The sequence below is a fragment of the Canis lupus genome, chromosome 27 (assembly GCF_011100685.1).
Source record: "Canis lupus familiaris isolate Mischka breed German Shepherd chromosome 27, alternate assembly UU_Cfam_GSD_1.0, whole genome shotgun sequence".
NCBI classification, from domain to species: Eukaryota; Metazoa; Chordata; class Mammalia; order Carnivora; family Canidae; genus Canis; species Canis lupus.
In genome coordinates, this window is record NC_049248.1 from 42,214,458 (window position 1) to 42,234,637 (window position 20,180).

At 38.0% G+C, this 20,180-nt stretch overlaps 2 protein-coding genes across 4 annotated transcripts in view; one reads left to right on the forward strand and one right to left on the reverse strand.

Annotated features, from left to right (window-relative positions):
• Positions 1-4,054: 4,054 nt before the first annotated feature.
• The window catches only part of LARP4 (La ribonucleoprotein 4), a 182,327-nt gene continuing 166,201 nt past the window's right edge, over positions 4,055-20,180 (forward strand). The window contains exon 1 of the mRNA XM_038577646.1: positions 4,055-4,255. The gene's annotated coding sequence lies outside the window, so the exon portion shown is untranslated. The remainder of the gene's footprint in view (positions 4,256-20,180) is intronic.
• Positions 16,738-20,180, reverse strand: part of FAM186A (family with sequence similarity 186 member A) — a 92,903-nt gene continuing 89,460 nt past the window's right edge. For 2 of the 3 annotated variants that reach the window (XM_038577638.1, XM_038577641.1), the window contains one exon: positions 16,738-16,825. In XM_038577638.1, coding sequence (XP_038433566.1) covers positions 16,804-16,825 — 22 coding nt within the window. In that variant the 3' untranslated portion in view covers positions 16,738-16,803. The remainder of the gene's footprint in view (positions 16,826-20,180) is intronic. The other variant, XR_005380140.1, reaches the window with a different exon arrangement.

Consider the following 20,180-nt stretch of genomic DNA (forward strand, 5'->3'; position numbering starts at 1 on the left):
AAGTGATTTATGTAAAGGGCCAACTAGTAAATATTTTTGGCTCTGTAGGCTACGTACAATCTCTGTTGCTTCTTTTTCTCCTTCCTCTTCTTCCTTTACCTATATAGTTCTTTAAAAATGTAACAAGGGATCCCTGGGTGGCGCAGCGGTTTAGCGCCTGCCTTTGGCCCAGGGCGCGATCCTGGAGACCCGGGATCGAATCCCACGTCAGGCTCCCGGTGCATGGAGCCTGCTTCTCCCTCTGCCTATGTCTCTGCCTCTCTCTCTCTCTGTGTGTGACTATCATAAATAAATGAAAAAATAAATAAATAAAAATGTAACAACTATTTTAGCTTGTGAACCATATGGAATATGCCATGGACCAGGTTTGGCCTACAGGCCAATTCCTGCAATAAAACATGCAATTTGGATTCTGTAGATTTTGTTGAAATGAGCTCAGCCAACATTAAATCATTAATTGCTTATTGTAATCTGGTGATATAGACTGAATATTACAACTGACATTTTAGACATTGGAAATTGAAACAAAGGGAGGTTCGATGACTTACAAAGATCCTACACTCTGTAGTAGACCTCAGATGTTACTCTTTGTATCATATGTGTTTTAAATTGGTCCTAAAATATTCTTTTTTGGTAAATAAACTGGGAAAAGTAGAGTAGAAGGAACTAAACATTTTAGTTATTGTAATTGTCAGAAACAGGATTAACATTTTTCAGATCCTAACATAAAGGGAATGTCCTCAGAATTAGATCCATTGGATAATTGTGTAGAATATCGGATTGGGTTAAAGCATGTTGGAATAAATACGTATAATGCTTTCCCAAGGACTGAGAAAAGGTCAACAAGCTCATCCAGCTATAGCCTTATGGGAACTGACCTCATCTCCGAAGCAAACTGTTTATTCAGATCATTTAAATGTGATAAGAAGCTTGTGGTAATTGTGCTCTGGTTCTAAATGGTAATCCACAGATTCATTACCCTAAAAGTAGTCCCAGATGTGCTCAATTTATCTTCTCGCTCTGGGAGATTTTTTCATTTGATTTGTTAGAAAAGTAGAGAATTTTGTTTTAGGTTTCTTGATTGCTTATGCTTTATTTTTTATTTTATTTTTTATTTTTTTAAGATTTATTTATTTATTTATGATAGACAGAGAGGCAGAGACACAGGAGGAGGGAGAAGCAGGCTCCATGCCGGGAGCCCGACATGGGACTTGATCCCGGGACTCCAGGATCGCTCCCTGGGCCAAAGGCGGGCGCTACACCACTGAGCCACCCAGGGATCCCCCCCGTTTTTTTTTTAAAGATTGTATTTATTTGACACACAGAGAGAGTGCATGAGCACAAGCAGGAGGAGTGGCAGTGGCAGGCAGGGCAGTGGCAGGCAGAGGGAGAAATAGGCCATGGCAGGGAACCCAATGTGGGGCTCAATCCCGGGACCCTGATGTGAGACTCGATCCCAGGACTCTGGGATCATGACCTGAGCCAAAGGCAGATGCTTAACTGACTGAGCCAACCAGGTGCCCCTGATTTTGCTTTTTAAATATTAGAGAATGCCAGGATCTGGTAAACTTGAGGTTTTTTGTTTTTGTTTTTTAAGATTTATTTATCTTAGAGACAGTGTGAGCAAGAGGAGGGACAGAGGGAGAGAAGCAGACTCCCCACTGAATGCGGGGGCCCAAAGCAGATCTTAATCCCTGGACCCTGAGATTATGACCTGAGCTTAAATCAAGAGTCAGATGCTTGGGCAGCCCGGGTGGCTCAGCGGTTTAGCACTGCCGTCAGCCCGGGTCCTGAGATGGAGCCCCTCCAATGTGCTCCCTGTTCAGCTGGGAGTCTGCTTCTCCCTCTCCTTCTGCCCCTCTCCCTGCTCATGTACATGCTTTCTCTCTCTCTCTCAAATAAATTAATAAAAATCTTTAAAAAATATATAAGCATTGAATGCTGATTTAACAACAACAGAAGTAACATATTAAGCCCAAGTAACATAATTAGAGCCCAGAATAAGTAGGAAATGTGAAATGTGAAGAAATGAGGAAAAGGGGGAAAGGGAGTATGTGGTATCTATGTGGTTGAGGGAGGAATATGTAAGACAGCAAGATTCTCATCTTGTCTAGTAGGAAATAAATAACGCCACAAATTGAAGGAAAAAAAAAAAGTCCAGAAATAGTAAAAATGTTACCTCGAATCACAGAGGTAAATGCCAGAAAAACAGTTAAAGACGCTGAAAGAATCCATCTCCAGGGAAGAAGAGACACTGCCCATTTTTGTTGTTGTTATAAACCCTGTAGTCCCATTTGACTATTTAAAATAGATTCAAATAAATAAATAAATAAATAAATAAATAAATAAATAAAGATTCATTAATTTCATTTAAAAATAAAAATTAAATGGAGAAATGCCAAATCTCAGATGAGAACCAAAATACCCTACACAGTCTCTTAGAGTTGTAGCATGTCTAAGTTAAAAGATTTATTGAGGGTGGAGACATGCTGCCAGGATCATCACTCTCCAATCTGTAGAGTAATCTGTTTCTTTCATTACCTGACAGTTTCATCTTCACAGATGTTTACTGAAAGAGATACTGGAAATTCTAAATATCCTTTCTGTTCGGTTCCACAAACATTTCTAAACATTTACTATATGTCAGGTCCTAATGCTAGAAACTGGAGACATGAAGAATAAAAATAATAATGAAAAAAAGATGGGCAGCCCTGGTGGCACAGCGGTTTAGCGCCGCCTGCAGCCCAGGGTGTGATCCTGGAGACCCGGATCGAGTCCCACGTTGGGCTCCCTGCATGGAGCCTGCTTCTCCCTCTGCCTGTGTCTCTGCACCTCTCTCCCTGTCTCTCATGAATAAATAAATAAAACCTTTAAAAAAAAGAGTCAGATGCTTAACTGACTGAGCTATCAAGGTACCCCTAAACCTGAGTTTTTTAACAGAAGGTCAATAGAGTTATAACTGTGAACCCCAATTAGCAGAATTGGAAGCCAGGGCTAGTTCAGCACTCTTGTAATTATAAATTGGTACTTGAAATGAATGTGTTGCCCATATTTCTCTATCTTGATATCTATTAGTCCATTTATCAAGTACTAGATAGAAAAGTACTAGATAGAACAAGTAACTAGATAGAAAAGAATGATAAGGTCTTTCATAAGTAGCTTTTATCCTAGTTGGAGATAATCACCATATACATATAAAAAAGACTTTATACTTATTCTCTCCTCTGCTTGAGCCTCTTAATTAAGGCAAAACTCTTTAAACTCAAACAGGACCAGGTCCAAATCCTTAAATTCCACTATTCTTAAAAGGTCTTTGTCTTCCAAATAAGTCAGATAATGTTGGAGCATTCCCATTAGTGAGTCATGCTGACCAAACATAGTTTCTATGTATTTCTTGCTGTAACTTTTTATCTTCCCGCTCTTCCTTTCTTTTTTTAATTTTTATTTTATTATTATTATTATTTTTTTTTATGATAGTCACAGAGAGAGAGAGAGAGAGAGAGAGAGAGGCAGAGACATAGGCAGAGACAGAAGCAGGCTCCATGCACCGGGAGCCTGACGTGGGATTCGATCCCGGGTCTCCAGGATCACGCCCTGGGCCAAAGGCAGGCGCTAAACCGCTGTGCCACCCAGGGATCCCCCGCTCTTCCTTTCTTATACCTGTTGAATGACTACTGTGTATGCAGGACTTAAAAGTTAACAGGCTCTTGTGGTAGAGTATTTTTGTGATTTAAAAAACTTCTGTTATCTGGGTATTGACAGTAGACTATATATCCAAAGATCAGTTTTTTATTTTAATAAACAATCCAAATTTTTACTTTTGGTAGGTACATCATCTATGGTGGTTTTAATACATAATTGATTAATTCTTTGATATTTCTCCCTTCAAAAGGTGGGGCCCCTCCCCTTGAACAGGGACAGTACTTAGGGACTTGCTTCTAATGAGCAGAATGTGGCAAAATGGCGGTGTGGCACTTTTGAGACTAGGTCATAAAAAGGCATTGTGGCTTCATCCTTTCTGTCTCTCTTGGATCACTTGTGATACTCCCTTGAGTATCACATATCAAGAAGCTCTTTGGAGATGTCCATATGGCCTTGAGTCATCAACTTTGTGTGTGAGCCAATTTGGAAGCAGATCCTCCAGCTTCACTCAAGCCTTCAGATGACTGCAGCCCCAACCAACCTCTTGACTGCAACCTCATGAGAAACTTTCAGCCAGAACCAGCCAGTACTGAACTCCTGACCCACAAAAATGGTGAGATAATATATGTGTGTTGCTTTAAGCTACTAAACTTTGGAGGTAATTTGTTATGCAGCAATAAATAACTGATATACCATCATGTAACATTTTGTAGTAAAATTGATAAACTTTTTATCTACAAGATTTGTGTTATAAGACTGTCTTATAGACCAACATTGTTTAGTTCTCCTAATTCTTTTATTTTGTTGCTCTTATTTCTTAGATTGTCTTGGACTGAGAGATATGTACTAAAGTCATTATTAGCATTTTCTATTTCTCTAATCTTCCATAGTTACTACTTTACAAAAGCAGTTGCTGGGTAGCCCAGGTGGCTCAGCAGTTTAGTGCTGCCTTCAGCCCAGGGTGTGATCCTGGAGACCTGGGATCGAGTCCCACATCAGGCTCCCTGCATGGAGCCTGCTTCTCCCTCTGCCTGTGTCCCTGCCTCTCTCTCTCTCTCTCTCTCTCTCTGTCTCTCATTAATAAATAAAATATTAAAAAAAAACAAAAAACAAAACAAAAGCAGTTGCTATATTATTGCACAGATATTCACGACTATTATATCTTCATAGTGAGTTGTAGCTTTTAGCACTATAAAGTGTCCGTCTTGGTCTCATTGAATACTTTTTTGCTTGAATGTTACCTTGCCTGATATTGCCCATTTTAAAATTTGCATTTGCCCAATACATCTTTGTTTATTCTTTTATTTTAGGGTCTCCTATATGCAATCCAGAGTTGGGTTTCATTTTTGAGTGATCCTGAAAAATCTTTTCTTTTAATAAGTGATTTAAGCCCACTTTTATACATATAGATTTATACAACTGCTATGTTTGATATCAATTATGTCATTCAAAACCATGCATGGTCTTCTAATAACTATGTGTTGTTTCCTTTTCTCTTTGTTGTTTTATTTGTGTGTATTTCTCTTGATGATTACAGAAATTTATATTTTTGTTCTAAATACCCTTTATAGCAATACTCATATATCTTGGTCCTCTTTTTCTTTATACATTGACTATTAGTTTCCTATTCAGAGCAATAATGAAAGAATTTGACACCACCTCCTTTTCTTTCTCTTCTGTGCCTTCCACCATCCAATTTTAGTTAATAGTATTCTTTTTCTTAATGTTGATTCGTATCCTGAATATGTGTTGGATTACAATCTGTTGGCTTTAAATGATCCCCTTTATCCTTTAACCTTCACTATTTACCTGTTAGTGAACTGTTCCATCTCTTTCCCCACTTCATTCTTTTTTTTTTTTTTTTTTTAGTTATTACTACGTTGTCAGAGCACAGAATTTGTATATGCTATTCTGACTCCTACTTTTTTTTTTTTTTTTTCCTACTTTTGTTTTAATCTTAGATGTATAGCTAGGTGTATTCAGTGCACAACACCAGTATCTTTGGTAAAGTTTCCTAGGTCCTCTTTTTTTTTTTTTAAATTTTTATTTATTTATGATAGTCACAGAGAGAGAGAGAGGCGCAGAGACACAGGCAGAGGGAGAAGCAGGCTCCATGCACCGGGAGCCCGATGTGGGATTCGATCCCGGGTCTCCAGGATCGCGCCCTGGGCCAAAGGCAGGCGCCAAACTGCTGCGCCACCCAGGGATCCCTCTAGGTCCTCTTTTACTTGGGTGCAGTTTGCCCTCAGGAAGGACTCATGAGTATAATAATCCCAGATATTTATCATACTGAGAAACTATTTCTATAGCCTTGCTACTTGCAGGATAGTTTGTCTGCATTTAGAATTCTTTCCCCTTGATTATATTATAGATGTTGCTTTACTATTTTCTGGCTTTGAAAATAGCTGAGAACTTGATGCCAAACTGGTTTGCTATCTTTAGAAAGTGCCTTGATCTTTTTGCCAGGAAGCACAGGCAATTTTTTTCCTTTGTATTAAGGTATAATTTTCTAGGATAAATCTAAGTGTTGACTAATATGGATCTGTTTAATTTAGTATATCATGTGCCCTTTCAATATGTAGATTTAGGTCTTCTTCTGCTCCGTACTTACAAAAGAAGTGTTATTGAGTTATAGTTGTAAATATTACTTCTATTTTATTATTTTGATTGTCTTCAAGGCATCCAGAAGTATGTATGTTGGATGTTGGGTGTCTGGTTTTTATATTATTTTCTCCTCGATTGTTTTAATCTCTTTATTTCATTTTTCTTGGCTTATTTCCATCCTCTATGTCCTATATGGTACACTTGATCCTAGCTATTCTTGTCATTTTAGGTTGCATTCTCTGGGACATAGACTCTGAGACAGAAAATTGTATGCACCAGATTTATTAGAGATTACCTTTGGGATCAGCACTTAGGATGATGTGAAGGAAGGAGGATTGGATAGAAGGAGATACTGAACTGTACTTAGTGGTGTGCCGCTAAATTTTTAATAACCAATTCTCAGAGGGCTAAAAAGCTCTATTTGCAATGTTTTCTAGCATATAAATATTCCGTCATGGCCAATTTTAAGCTACAAACATGACATCACTGAACAATGATCTGGGAAGAAATGCATAGTAACCCCCACACAGAAACAATAGGCTTTACCTCAGGAGCATAGATAATAGTAAATGTATTAAAGTAATTAGGAAATAATGAGTATTGTGTATTTATTACCTTGGTTTTAAATAGGATTTATTTAATTTTGAGTTTACATAATATAAGTTCTAGTGGTAGCTGTATTTAACAACCTGCTTATACATTAAAAAAATTATTTATTTATATGAGAGAAAGAGAGAGTGCAAGCAGGGGGAGGCAGAGAGAGAGAGAGAGGGAAAGAGAAAATCTCAAGCAGATTTCCCACTGAGCACAGAGCCCAATGCAGGGCTTCATCCCACAACCCTGAGGTCAGGATCTGAGCTGAAACCAAGTTGGACATTTAACTGGCTGAGCCACCCAGGAACCCTTTGCTTACAAAATTTTTTAAAATGTTAACAGTTGGTTCTTATGGACCAGTAGAAGCCAGCTCTAATATACCACTGACCATGATCAGTCAAACAAAGCCTAGCCCATGAGGAGTTTTGAGGTTGGAATGGCCCTTTAGAATTGTCCCACCTTGGGATCCCTGGGTGGCGCAGCGGTTTAGCGCCTGCCTTTGGCCCAGGGCGCAATCCTGGAGACCCGGGATTGAATCCCACATTGGGCTCCCGGTGCATGGAGCCTGCTCCTCCCTCTGCCTATGTCTCTGCCTCTCTCTCTCTCTCTCTCTCTCTCTCTGTCTGTGACTATCATAAATAAATAAAAATTAAAAAAAAAAAAACTTAGAATTGTCCCACCTTGAGGCAAGGCCCTCAGATATCTTGGCATGGACAAGTCATTGGATGTAGGTGAACAATGGGAAGAGGGTTTGACCTTGGGTGAAGGAAGTTTTTTGGGCAGAGGAAATTTCCAGAGAAGGACTCAGCCACCAACATTCTAGCAACTTGGAGTATGAGTGCTTCAGTCTTGAAGAGGCTATCTGAAGAAGATTCCACAGGTCCCACTACACTTATGTATGTTGTAGTTTAGTCTTGGTTTCTTCTTTGGGACACCATTTTTTCTGGTATGCTTTCATCTATCAAAACTTGTGATTCTCTGTGGTGAATGTTTTCTTATAGTAACTTTGTATGGATCCTCAGTTTTTGTAATTGCTATTCATCCTTGAACATGTTAGATTTTTCTGAATCAGCTTTTAACAGATCTTTCAAGGGAGAATGGATAGTGTTTTAAGGGCCTTCCCTGGGTTTTGTTTTGTTTTGTTTTCTTCAGCTCAAGGGCTCCCTCTTCTGTTGCTATAGTGAAAAGCAGTTTTCTTAAGTGCTTTGTGTGTGTGTGTGTGTGTGTGGTCAGATTTCTGAGTCTCCTATTTGTTTTCTCAGTGGGATATTTATTACCAGTTACTTCTTTTTTTTCTTCCATTTACCACTGGTTGCTGTCTTCAGGGAACAATGCCTACTTTCCAAAGTCCCTCTTTATCCTGAAGGAGGCACTTTCCCAAGACTGTACCCTTGTTCCTATTGAATTTTCCAAGCCCATATGTTTTCACTCCTGTTGCTCTTGCTGATCTGCCAGATTTCAGACCAACTCTCAGCTGTTTCCACTAACGGTTGGGTGATTTCCTTCTCTGAGCAAACCCTTATTGATGTTACCAGGTTCCACTAAGACTACATATTTTCCACTCTTTCAAGCAGATTCTGTGACCTTGACACGCTTGTTGGGAGTTCTGGATGGCCCCTACTTTATCTTTCTCAACTTGCATTTATTTATTTATTTTTTAATTTTTATTTATTTATGATAGTCAGAGAGAGAGAGAGAGAGAGAGAGGGGCAGAGACATAGGCAGAGGGAGAAGCAGGCTCCATGCACCGGGAGCCCGACGTGGGACTCGATCCCGGGTCTTCAGGATCGCCCCTGGGCCAAAGGCAGGCGCCAAACCGCTGGCCACCCAGGGATCCCTCAACTTGCATTTAAATTAAGGATTGTTGGAATGCCTAGGTGGCTCAGAGGTTGAGCGTTGCCTTTGGCTCAGGGAGTGATCCTGGAGTCCCAGGATTGAGTCCCACATTGGGCTCCCCATAGGGAGCCTGCTTCTCCCTCTGTCTGTGTCTCTGCCTCTTTCTGTGTCTCTCATGAACAAATAAATAAAACTTAAAAAAAATAAATTAGAGATTTCAAGATTCCCCCCTCCCTCCAATTTTAGTATCAGTTGTAGGAATTTTTATTTGCTTTCCTTTTTCCTGTGTGTAATTTTTAGGAAGAGCTATGGGAAGAGGTGTGGGATGAATACATACAAAGATGTGTGTTGTTTTTATTTTTTATTTTTTTATTATTTTTTTGTGTGTGTTGTTTTTAATATGCATAAATAATCTTATGCTTTAAATATCCTTCTTTTTTTCCTCTTTGAAGTTAATATTGTGTTTAAAATCTAACTGTGCACTATATGTACACCTAGTTTGTTGCTTTTAGTTACTACATTTCTTCCACAGTCTGCATCCACCCTCTGTTCCCCTGGTTAAAATGCCTGGATTGCTTTTACCTCCCTACTATCTTGAAAAAAGCTAGATGAACTTTTGTATATGTTCCCATGATAACCCACATGACATTTTCTTCTAGGACATATACCCAAGAGATGGATACACATACTTCCTTAAATATTTTCAGTTGCTTCCCAGAATAGCTAAGACAGTTTACGCTTCCACATCCCATGCACAAGAGGTCAGTCTCCCTACACATTATACCAAGATTTGGTAATAACCACTCTTAAATTTTGCCATGCTGGCAAATAATCCATCAAGTTTGGCCTCAAGTTTCATTTTGGTTTTGTTTTTAATTTTGGCTTTATTGAGATATAATTGAGGAATAAGTCACAAAGATATTTTCTTAAATTTTTTTCCCATTAACCGGATAGTTTTATTTTTTTATTAATATCTTTCAATCATCTGAAGTTCACTTGTATTCAGTGTCAGGTAGGGATCTAACTTAATTTTGTTTCATATATCAACATAATTTCTAAGCAATCTGTTTTTTTCTCATAAGTATGGCCTTGCCACCTTTATGATGCCACCTTTTTCATATGTCAAGTTCTGTACATCATGGGTCTATTTCCGAGCTTTCTGTTTGTTCTGTTTGTTGGTTTCTGTTCTCAGGTCTCCACCTTGCTGCTATTGTTTGTTTTTAATTTCCATAGTATGCCAGCTCTAAATAATTGTGTTATTACCCCCTTTTTCATTTTTCTTTTCAAAATTGATTCATCTTTTCATGGGCTACTATTCAATATACATTTTAGAATGAGTTAGTCAAGTTCCTAAAAATGTCCCCACTAACATTTTAAAATAAGATTTGAGGAGTGCCCGGGTGGCTCAGTGGGTGAAATGTCTGCCTTCAGTTCAGGTCCTGATCCCAGGGTCCTGGGATCAAGCCCTGCATGGGGGTCTCTGCTCAGCAGAAGGCCTTCCCTCTGCTTGCTGCTCTGCCTTCTGTGCTGTCTCTCTCTGTCAAATAAATAAATAAATGAAATATTTTTTAAAAAGTAAGATTTGAACTTAACAGATTAATTTTCCAAAAACTGATATATTTACTAAGTTGTCTCATCTAAGAACATACTGTAAGTGTTTTTTCAGATATTCATTTATGTCCTTAAATAGAATTTAAGTTTTTCAGGGTAAAGGTGTTATACCATATTTGTGAATTAATTGTTAAATATTTTGGAATTTTAGAATTTTCCCAAAATCAACCTATTTCATCTAAGTTAGTGTATTAGCTTATAATTGACTATCATATTCTTTTCTTTTCTTTTCTTTTTTTAAAGATTTTATTTATTTATCTGACAGAGAGAGAGAGCACAAGCAGGGGGAGCTGCAGAGGGAGAGGGAGAAGTAGGTTCCCTGTTGAGGATCCCAGGATCATGCTCTGAGCTGAAGGCAGATACTTAACCAACTGATTCACCCAGGTGCCCCTCTTTTCTTTTCTTTTTTTTTAATTTAAAATTTTTATTTATTTGAGAGAGAGAGTACAAGTGAGGCAAGGGGGAAAAGGCAGAAGGAGAATGAAAAGCAGATTCCCTGCTGAGCAGAGAGCCCAATGTGGGGCTCTATCCCAGAACTCCAAGATCATGACCTGCGCTGAAGGCAGACACTTAACTGTCTTTTCTTTTTTGTTGTTGTTTTTTACATTTTTAAATTTAAATTAAATTTGCCAACATATAGTATAACATCCAGTGCTCATCCCATTAAGTGCCCTCCTCAGCGACCGTCATCACCCAGTTAACTGTCTTTTCTGTCTCTGTATCTGTAGCTAGTTTTCATGATTTCATTATGTGATTTGGTTATTTTAGTCATCTTTTTTCCCTAAGCAGCTCATTAGAGAGGTGTCTATTTTATTCATCGTTATAAGATGGAAAAAATAAGGCCTAATATAACCGAAATTGCAATAAATGTTTATCAGTTAACTCCATCAATGAAAAGGCAAAAACTCAGGTTAGATCTCAGACTGGATTTAAAAATTGAGGTCTAGCAATATATTATCTATATAAGAGACACACTTAAAATGAAAGGCTATGGACAAGTTAAAAGAGATGTAAGTAGATATTCCACGCTAATATGAACAGAAACACCAAAAACAAAACAAAATGAAAAACAGAAACAAAACAGGTAGCTATTTTATATAAGATAAATTGAAGCTACAAATTCAAGGCATAAAGTATCATCAGGGACAAAGCATCAGGGATAGGGCTGGTGCTATCAAGCCCTCAGCTAAGTGGAGATATCAAGTGAATAGTTCGGTATATAGGACTAGAATTTGGGGGCAAAGTTCAGAGGCAAAGTCAAAGCTGAGATATAAATTTGGAATCATCAGCATATATATGGTATTTAAAACCATAAGACTGAATGAGACCATCAAGGGAGTGTAGACAGGACAAGCGGTCCAAGAATTAAACTCTGAATTACTCCAACATTTTGAGATCAGGAAATGAAAAGGAAGCAAAAAAGATGTAGGGGTGGCCAGAAAGTTAGGAGGCAAACCAGGAGAGTATAATGTCCTGGAACCCATGTGAAAAAATTATTTCAAATAAATGGAGTGATCATAGTTCCAAATGTTGATGATACATCAAGTAAAAGGACTGAAAATTGATCATTGGATTTAACAGGTTGCTGGTGACCATGCCAAAAGCAAGTTCAATGATGGAGTAGAAAGAAAGACCTGATTAGAGTAGGTTCAGGAGAGGAGAGAAATTAGAGACGGTTAGTTTACATATTTTTTTTAAAGATTTCTTTTATTTATTCATGAAAGACACCGAGAGAGGCAGAGACACAGGCAGAGGGAGAAGCAGGCTCCCTGCAGGGAGCCCAATGTGGGACTCGATCCCAGGTCCCCAGGATCACAACCTGAACTGAAGGCAGATGCTCAACCATTGAGCCACCCAGGCATCCCAGTTTACATAATTTTTTTAAGGAATTTTGGTGTGAAAGGAATGGGAAAAAATGGGGCAGTAGTAAGTGGTGGAGGGGGTGGGCCTAAGAGAGTTTTTTTTTTTTCAAAGTTGAGAAAAATAACATCATGTTAGAGAGGGAAAAAATGATGGTACAGAGAGAGATGGGAGAATTACTGAAGCAATGTCCTTGAATAGAAGAGGGGACATAGGATCTAGTGTTTAAGTGAGGGGCTAGCTAGAGATAGGAGTCAGATACTTTATCCACAGATAACAAGAGTAGAAAGTAGATATATGGGTACAAAAGCAAATACTTAGGGAGATGTGGTGGTAGAAGCATGTGGAGTTAATAATGATTGCTTCCATTTTCTCAGTGCAATAAGGAACTCAGTCATCAGTTCCTGAAAGAAGATGGAAGAGAAGGCCTCAGAGATAATGGGGATATAGGAGAAAATATAAAATTGCTGTCCAAGAGAGTCTGAGTAAATGGATTAGGGAAATACAGTGTTTTTGCCAGGCAGTATTTTTTTTTTCTTGGCCAGGCAGTTGTGGGGTTTTTTTGCTTTGTTTTTTTTTTTGCCAGGCAGTATTTTTTTTTGCCAGCTGAGGTTAATCATTATTTAATGTAAGACTCGTTAGCAAGTTTGAAGGTTTTTCTGAGGCTACATTTAGCTTCAGAATGTAGTGTGCTGGAATGGAGTAGGCCGAGAAGATTTGATTTAAGCTGGGCTATGGTCAACCACGGAGTACTTTGGAACAAGAAGAGGATCAAGTGAGTTTGAATTGAGAGTATATGCAAGAGATTGATTATAATTATCATATTTAAAGTAGTTACAAAGGAATTGAGGATATGAAAGGGTGAGGGATGCTATGAACATGGTGGAATCAATGAAATAAAAGGTCTATATGGAGATCAAAGGATTGTTTGGAGTTGGGATACTAGCTGGGTTGAGCTATAAAGAGGTGATATTTGGAGAATGAATTATTTGAAACTGGATTATGGAATGGGTTGCAGGGTTTTGTTTTGGTTTTACAATGACAAGATCACTGGTATGACTAAATGGCTAGAGGATTAAGTCACCAAAAGAGAACAGATCAAAACATTGCAAGGCCAGGTGTTAGAAAGAGCTAAATGAATATTGAAATTGTTAAATATTATTGACAGAAGTACTGGATATAGTGACAGCAAGGAGAAGGTAAAGGACTGCAATAGAGAAGGCAATGGGTGGTATATAGTGTAATGACAGGAGACCTAAAGTTGATTATTGGAGAGTAGGGAATAATGATCTAGAAGTAGCATTGAGGAGTGAGGAAGACCCCCACCTCATTTCCAGGCCAACTGGTGAGGGGATTATGGGAGTTAAAGTAGACATCATTTTAGGGATGCTTGGGTGGCTCAGTCTGTTAAGCATCTGACTCTTGATTTCTGCTCAGGTTGTAAGATCAAGCACTGCATTGGGCTCCATGTTAGGCATGAAGCCTGTTTGAGATTGTCTTTCTTCCTTTCCCTTGGCACCTTCCCCAACTCAAAAAAAAAAAAAAAAAAAGCATTTTAGAGGGCTACAGGGAGAGCCAAGGGTCAGTTACTATTTTGTATATTTTGAAGTTGTATTGTAATAAGCATCTATGTTAATATACATGCATTATATTTTCTGTATTTTATGTATTCTTTATTTATAGTCTCTCTTTGCCCTTAATGATGCTTTTTGCCTTGAATTCTATTTTTGGTCTGATATTAGACATCTGCTTGGCTTTCTTTTGGTTCATAGTTGTCTTTTCCCATCTTTTTGTTTTAACTTGTCCAACCTTTCTTTTAAATGTGTCTCATGTAGACCTTATACTGCTAGATTTTGTTTTTTTAATTCAATCTGAGAATTTTATCTTTTCTTTGGTGAGTTTACCTAATATATTAAATTACTTCTGTGTTAGAACTATTAAAATTTTTTTTCTCTCTCTCCTGCTTCTTGCTCATTTCCTTGGAGAAATCAGTTTTATCTATGGGTTTAAAAGGCATGCATTTTATATTTTTCTTAATTGATTATCCCTAACTTGTTAAGGGATTTACTTGTATTTTTTCCCCTAATTTATAAAATTTATTGACACCTATCTGTATCCCTCCCTTAGTAGGATAAATACTTTAACACATGCACTCTTCTCTATCTCTGGATATTGCACTCTGTACCCTACTTTGTTGTATCTGGAGTGTGTATATGTGTGTGTATAAAATGCCTTTTTTTTAAAAAAAGATTTATTTGAGAGAGAGAGAGAGAGAGAGAGTAAATGAGAGAGAGCATGAGCAGAGGGAGGGGCAAAGGGAGAGGGACAAGCAGATTCCCCATTGAGCAGGGAGCCCAACGTGGGCCCAGGACCCAAGATCCCGAGATTCTAGTATCACAACCTGAGCTGAAAACAAGAGTCCAACAGGCAACTGACTGAGCCACTCAGACAACTCTATAAAATGCTTTTTTAGACAAACTTTAGAAAGTTATTTTCTCATTCTTACTATCTTATATTTTATAGCATTTCCTAAAAATTTTGTTTGATTACTTCCTCCAGAAATATTTTCAGAGGATCTTTATAATAATATGCTGAGACCTTGAAGGTCTGAGAGTATATTTATTTTGCCTTCACATTTAATTAATAGCTTAGCTGAATATAAAATTTTAGAATCATAGGAATCCCTGGGTGACTCAGCAGTTTAGCGCCTGCCTTTCGGCCCAGGGCGTGATCCTGGAGTCTCTCGGGATTGAGTCCCACGTCAGACTCCCTGCATGGAGCCTGCTTCTCCCTCTGCCTGTGTCTCTGCCTCTGTGTGTGTGTGTGTCTCTCATGATAAATAAATAAAATCTTTTATTAAAAAATAAAATAAAATTTTAGAATCAAAGTTTCTGTTTTTGATATTTTGAAAATATTTCTTCATTGTTTTCCTGCCCCTAATGTTGCTTTTGAGAAGTCTGGCATAATTCTGATTTGTTTTCTTTATTGGTAAACTACTCTTCTTAGAAAGGTTTTAGAATTTTCTCTTTGCCTTTGGAGTTCTTAAATTTCATTAAAGGGATCCCTGGGTGGCGCAGCAGTTTGGCGCCTGCCTTTGGCCCAGGGCGCGATCCTGGAGACCAGGGATCGAATCCCACGTCAGGCTCCTGGTGCATGGAGCCTGCTTCTCCCTCTGCCTGTGTCTCTGCCTCTCTCTCTCTCTCTCTGTATGACTATATGACTATCACTAAAAAAAAAAAAAATTTCATTAAAGTATCAGTAAGTTTTTGTTTTCCCATATCAACCCTATTTATCACCTCCAATATCAGTCTTTTGCTGTTTATGTCATCTAATGAGTTTATTTCAACTGTGTTTTGAATTTTCAGTAATCCTACTTGTTTCTTTATAATTGTTTCTGCTTCATTATCAATATCCTCTTCAGGGACATTTATTTCCTGTGTATTCTATTAATTCTTATCATAGATTATTTAGTTTATTGCCTTTCTAATTTTCTAGTTTTCTTTCCCTGCAAGGTCATTTTCATTCATGGGTATCAGTTATCAGTCATCTTGGTAGATAATGGACGAAGAAAGGGGTGGGAGGAATCAAAACCTAAGCCTTAGTTTGTGCCACCACTGGTGAGCAGGGTTCTGACTTTGAATATCCTCCTGTGTGTCATTCTCATCAGAAGACTGCCATTTAGCGAACCTCTCTGTATCTTACCCTAGGCTTTGTTCTTTTCTAAGAATGTATTATCTAGTCCTCTGAATGAAAAGGTCTATGGGTTGAGGAAGGTAGAAGGAAACCCTTTGATGTTTGTTGGTTAAGCTAGCATTTACTGTCCTTTTTAAAATTTTTACCCTACATCCCTGTAGTGTTCCCCTATGAATTTGCTTTCCAGTATTGTGGTAGGACTGATAGGGAAAGCAGTGATCTAAGTCTGGGCAATGTGGGGGTTAGAAAAGAGCCCAACTCAAAATTCCTCTGCAAATTCACTCCCCATGTTTAAAACCTGGCTTTCCTCTGTAAAGAGCTGCTATTTCCCTTCTTTACCAAATCATAATCACCTTCTGACCCTCCTGGGGTTTCTTCTGGTTTTCTTTTCTTTTTTGTGTGTCCATTCATTTCTTATTTCTGAGGCATCTTTGGATTTAGGTTCTGGGAGGTAGACTGTGCCACTTTGCCATAATGTCAGAGGTCATATTATGTCCCTTTTATGACAGCCTACCATAGTGTTTGTTGAAGCTTTGTGTGTTTCTAGTAATCTAGAGCAAAGGATATTCTTTCTTGAGTGGTCATATTAACAGTCTGGAAATGAAGAAGTTTAAAGAACTATAGGCAGAATGCACAAGCACAGAATAGGCAAAACAATAGGGGTGCCTGGGTGACTCAGTTGATTAAGTGTCTGGCTTCTGACTTTGGCTGGGGTCATGATCTCCAGGTCCTGGGATAGAGCCCTGGTTGTGCTCCCTGCTCAGCAGGAAGTCTACTTATCTCTCTTCCTGTCCCTCTGCCCCTCCTCCAACTTATGTGTAATGTGTGTGCTTGCGCTCTCTCTCTCTTTCTCTCAAATAAAAAAAGAATAGGCAGAGCAATGCATATACATGAAAGAGCAAGATAGGAATTTTACTGCAACACTGCAATTTGCTTTCAATATACTTGTGTTTAATTTTACAGTCACTTGGGAATCTTCTTAAACCTGGAAACAAGACAAGAAAATTAATCTTATTACAAATTGCTCTTAAATACATTTGTAGGAATATAGGGAAAATAAGATGCCTCTAGGACTCACAAAGTTCAACTAGTAAATTTGATATGTAATCTATAAAAGTCACCTTAATAAGGCAGAATGTCTCCTAGGAAGAGCAAGTCTTGGCAATAGCTTATTATTTATTAGACTGTCTTCTTATATCTAAAGTTAGAACATGACCTAAATATTGACAGTGGTTATTTCTGGGCCTGGACTTCTCTGTATTTTTCTAATTTTCTATGATGAACATGCCTTACTTTTGCAATTGGGGAAAAATACTATTATTTTAATGGAATTTTCATGGAGAAATCACCATTAAGTATAGATGCTTATGCAAGGATATTTGCTACAGCATTGTTTGTAATGTTGAAAGATATCCAAACTTCTATCAATAGGGCAGTTTAAGAAATTTTGATAGAATTATACAATGAACATCATGCAATAGTAATAAAATGATGATGTAAGTCTGTATTACCATAAAAAAATTTTTTTTAAATGTGCTGTCAAGTGAAACACTGAAGTGCATTAAAAAACATGTTCAAGGGTGCCTGGCTGGTTCAGTTGGTTAGGAGTCTGCCTTCGGCTCAGGTCATGATCCCAGAGTCCTGGGATCAAGCTCTACATTGGGCTCCCTGCTCAGCAGGGAGTCTGCTTCTTCCTCTCCCTCTGTTGTTCTCTCTGCTTGTTCTCTCTCTCTGTCAAATAAATGAATAAAATCTTAAAAAAATAAAGAACATGTTCAATAGGAGCCCATTTTTTGCAACCAAAAAGGCACGGAGATCTTTGGAAAGATATATGCAAGAAGTTGCTGCTCCATCCTAACAACATGTAAGAAGTTGAACAAACGGAAAACTAACAATTCTTCTTAGATCCTTCAAAGACGTGAGATTATAGAGCATACCATTGCCCCCAAGTTGGAGAGACAGACAGGGAATACAGAGAATCACAACTTACTGGAGCAGAAACTCATGAGTAGACACTTCTGCAGGAGCCAGACTGGTAGAAAACTTACACTTTAGCTGATGAATTGTGGGAGGCTCAGTACGGACAAGTCTGAGAGTTAAAAACTCTAGGAGACCCAGTCAAAGGGACCTCTAGAAACTACCAGGTCCTCAGAGTGAAGATTGGAGAAAAATTCCCTCATGTTTCTCTCAGAAGAAAGGGGAAAGTAACCATTCTGAAAAATACCAGAGCATCCTATTCTTCTTACCAAGTTCTGCCCTCAAGAGAAACTATTTTACCAAAGTAAAATGGGTGTTTCATTAGAGCCTAACTTATTTCAAAGAAGGAAAATACCCAACTCTAGTCAAGTCTAGTCTTCTGTGTGAGAGAAGAGAAATACCAATCACAGCTCCCTCTAGTATCCTGTGCCACCAGAGGTGGGAGTGGGAGATATTGAAAAGTACTGGTGAAGTTCACGGACCAGAGGCATATTTTTTTCAAAAGATCTAGACCTAATTATAGGACGATACAATGTTTCCCCTTTTCCTATACCTTATACCAAACTGTTAAAAGCTTATTTGCCAGAGTTCCTTTCACCTGGTACATCATGTCTGGATTTTAACAAAAATTACAAGCATACTAAAAGGCAAAAAATACAGTTTGAAGAGATTGAACAAGCATCAGAACCAGAGTCAGATGTGGTAGGAATGTTGGAATTACCATATTGAGAATTTAAAATGACTGTGATTAATAGGCTAAGGACTTTAATGGAAAAAGTGGACTGGGATGCCTGGGTGACTCAGCAGTTGAGCGTCTGCCTTTGGCTCAGGGCATGATCCTGAGGTCCAGGGTCAAGTCCTGTGTCAAGCTCCCTGAGAGGAACCTGCTTCTCCCTCTGCCTGTGTCTGCCTTTCTCTCTGTGTCTTTCATGAATAAATAAATAAAATCCTAAAAAGAAAAGTGGAAAACATACAGCAACAGATAGATAATGTAAGCAGAGAGATGGATATTCTAAGAACCAAACAAAAATAAATACTGAAGATTAAAAACACTAACTAATGATGAATGCCTTTGATGGCCTCCTTGTAGATTGGATATGGCTGAGAAAAGAATTTCTGAGCATGAGGATATGCAATAGAAACTTCCAAAACTAAAAAGCAAAGAAAAAAAAAAAAAAGACTGAAGAAAACAGAATATCCAAGAATGGCAGGATAACTGCAAAAAGCATAACATGCGTGTAATGGGAATACCAGAAGAAGAAAGGAACGTATTTGAAGTAATAATGATGGAAAATTTCTTCAAATTAATGTCTGGCACCAAACTACAGAACTAGGACACCCAGATAACACCAAGCGGGATAAATGCCCAAAAAACCACACTTAAGCATATCATATTCAAGGTAAAAAAGTCTTGAAATAAATCAGAAGAAAAAACACCTTACCAATAAAGGAGCAAAGATAGGAATTACATCCAACTTCTCCTTAAAAGCCATGTAAATAAGGGAGAAGAGTATAATGTTTAAAGTTTTGAGAGAAAAACTACCAACTCAGAATTCTGTACCCTGAAAAAAATTTGAAGTGAAGGAGAAATACAGACTTTCTCAGACAAATACAAATTGAGGGAATTTGTAGCTAGTAGATCTGCCTTGCAAGAAGTGTTAAAAGATGTTCTTCAGAGAGAAAGGACATGATATAAATCAGAAATGTGGCTCTACATAAATATAGGAAGAGCACTGGAAGGAATAAATAAACAGTTTTATATTTCTTATTAATAACTGGTCTAACAATAGTTTATTAAAAATAATAGCAATATATTCAATGATGTATGCATGCTTGCGTACAGGTTAAATGGATAAAGAAATGATACACAAGGGATGGAATGGGGGAAGAATTAGGAATATTTTGTTATTATGAGGTACTTGCACTACCTGTGAAGCAATAGAGTCATTTGAAAGTAGACATGGATTCATTTAAAAAGTAAAGAAAAAGTGTAAATGAAGAAAAGAGAAAATGGAATCATAAATCTTAAAACTACAAAATTCAGGAAAAGTGTGAAAGATAAAAGAACAAGGGCAATAAATAGAAAACAGTAACAAATATGGTAGATATTAATCCAAATATATCAATAATCACCTTAAATGTTAATGATCTAAATACACCAATTAAAAGATGGTGCTTATCAGAGTGGATCCAAAAACAGGACCCAAATATATGTTGTCTACAAGAAATTGACTTTAAAATAAAGAAAGGCACTTGGATGGCTCAGTTGGTTGACCCATGGTCTCATGGGTTATGGGATCAAGCCCCAAAGCAGCCTCCACCCTCAGCAGGGAGTCCGCTTAAAGATTCTCTCTCTCTATCCC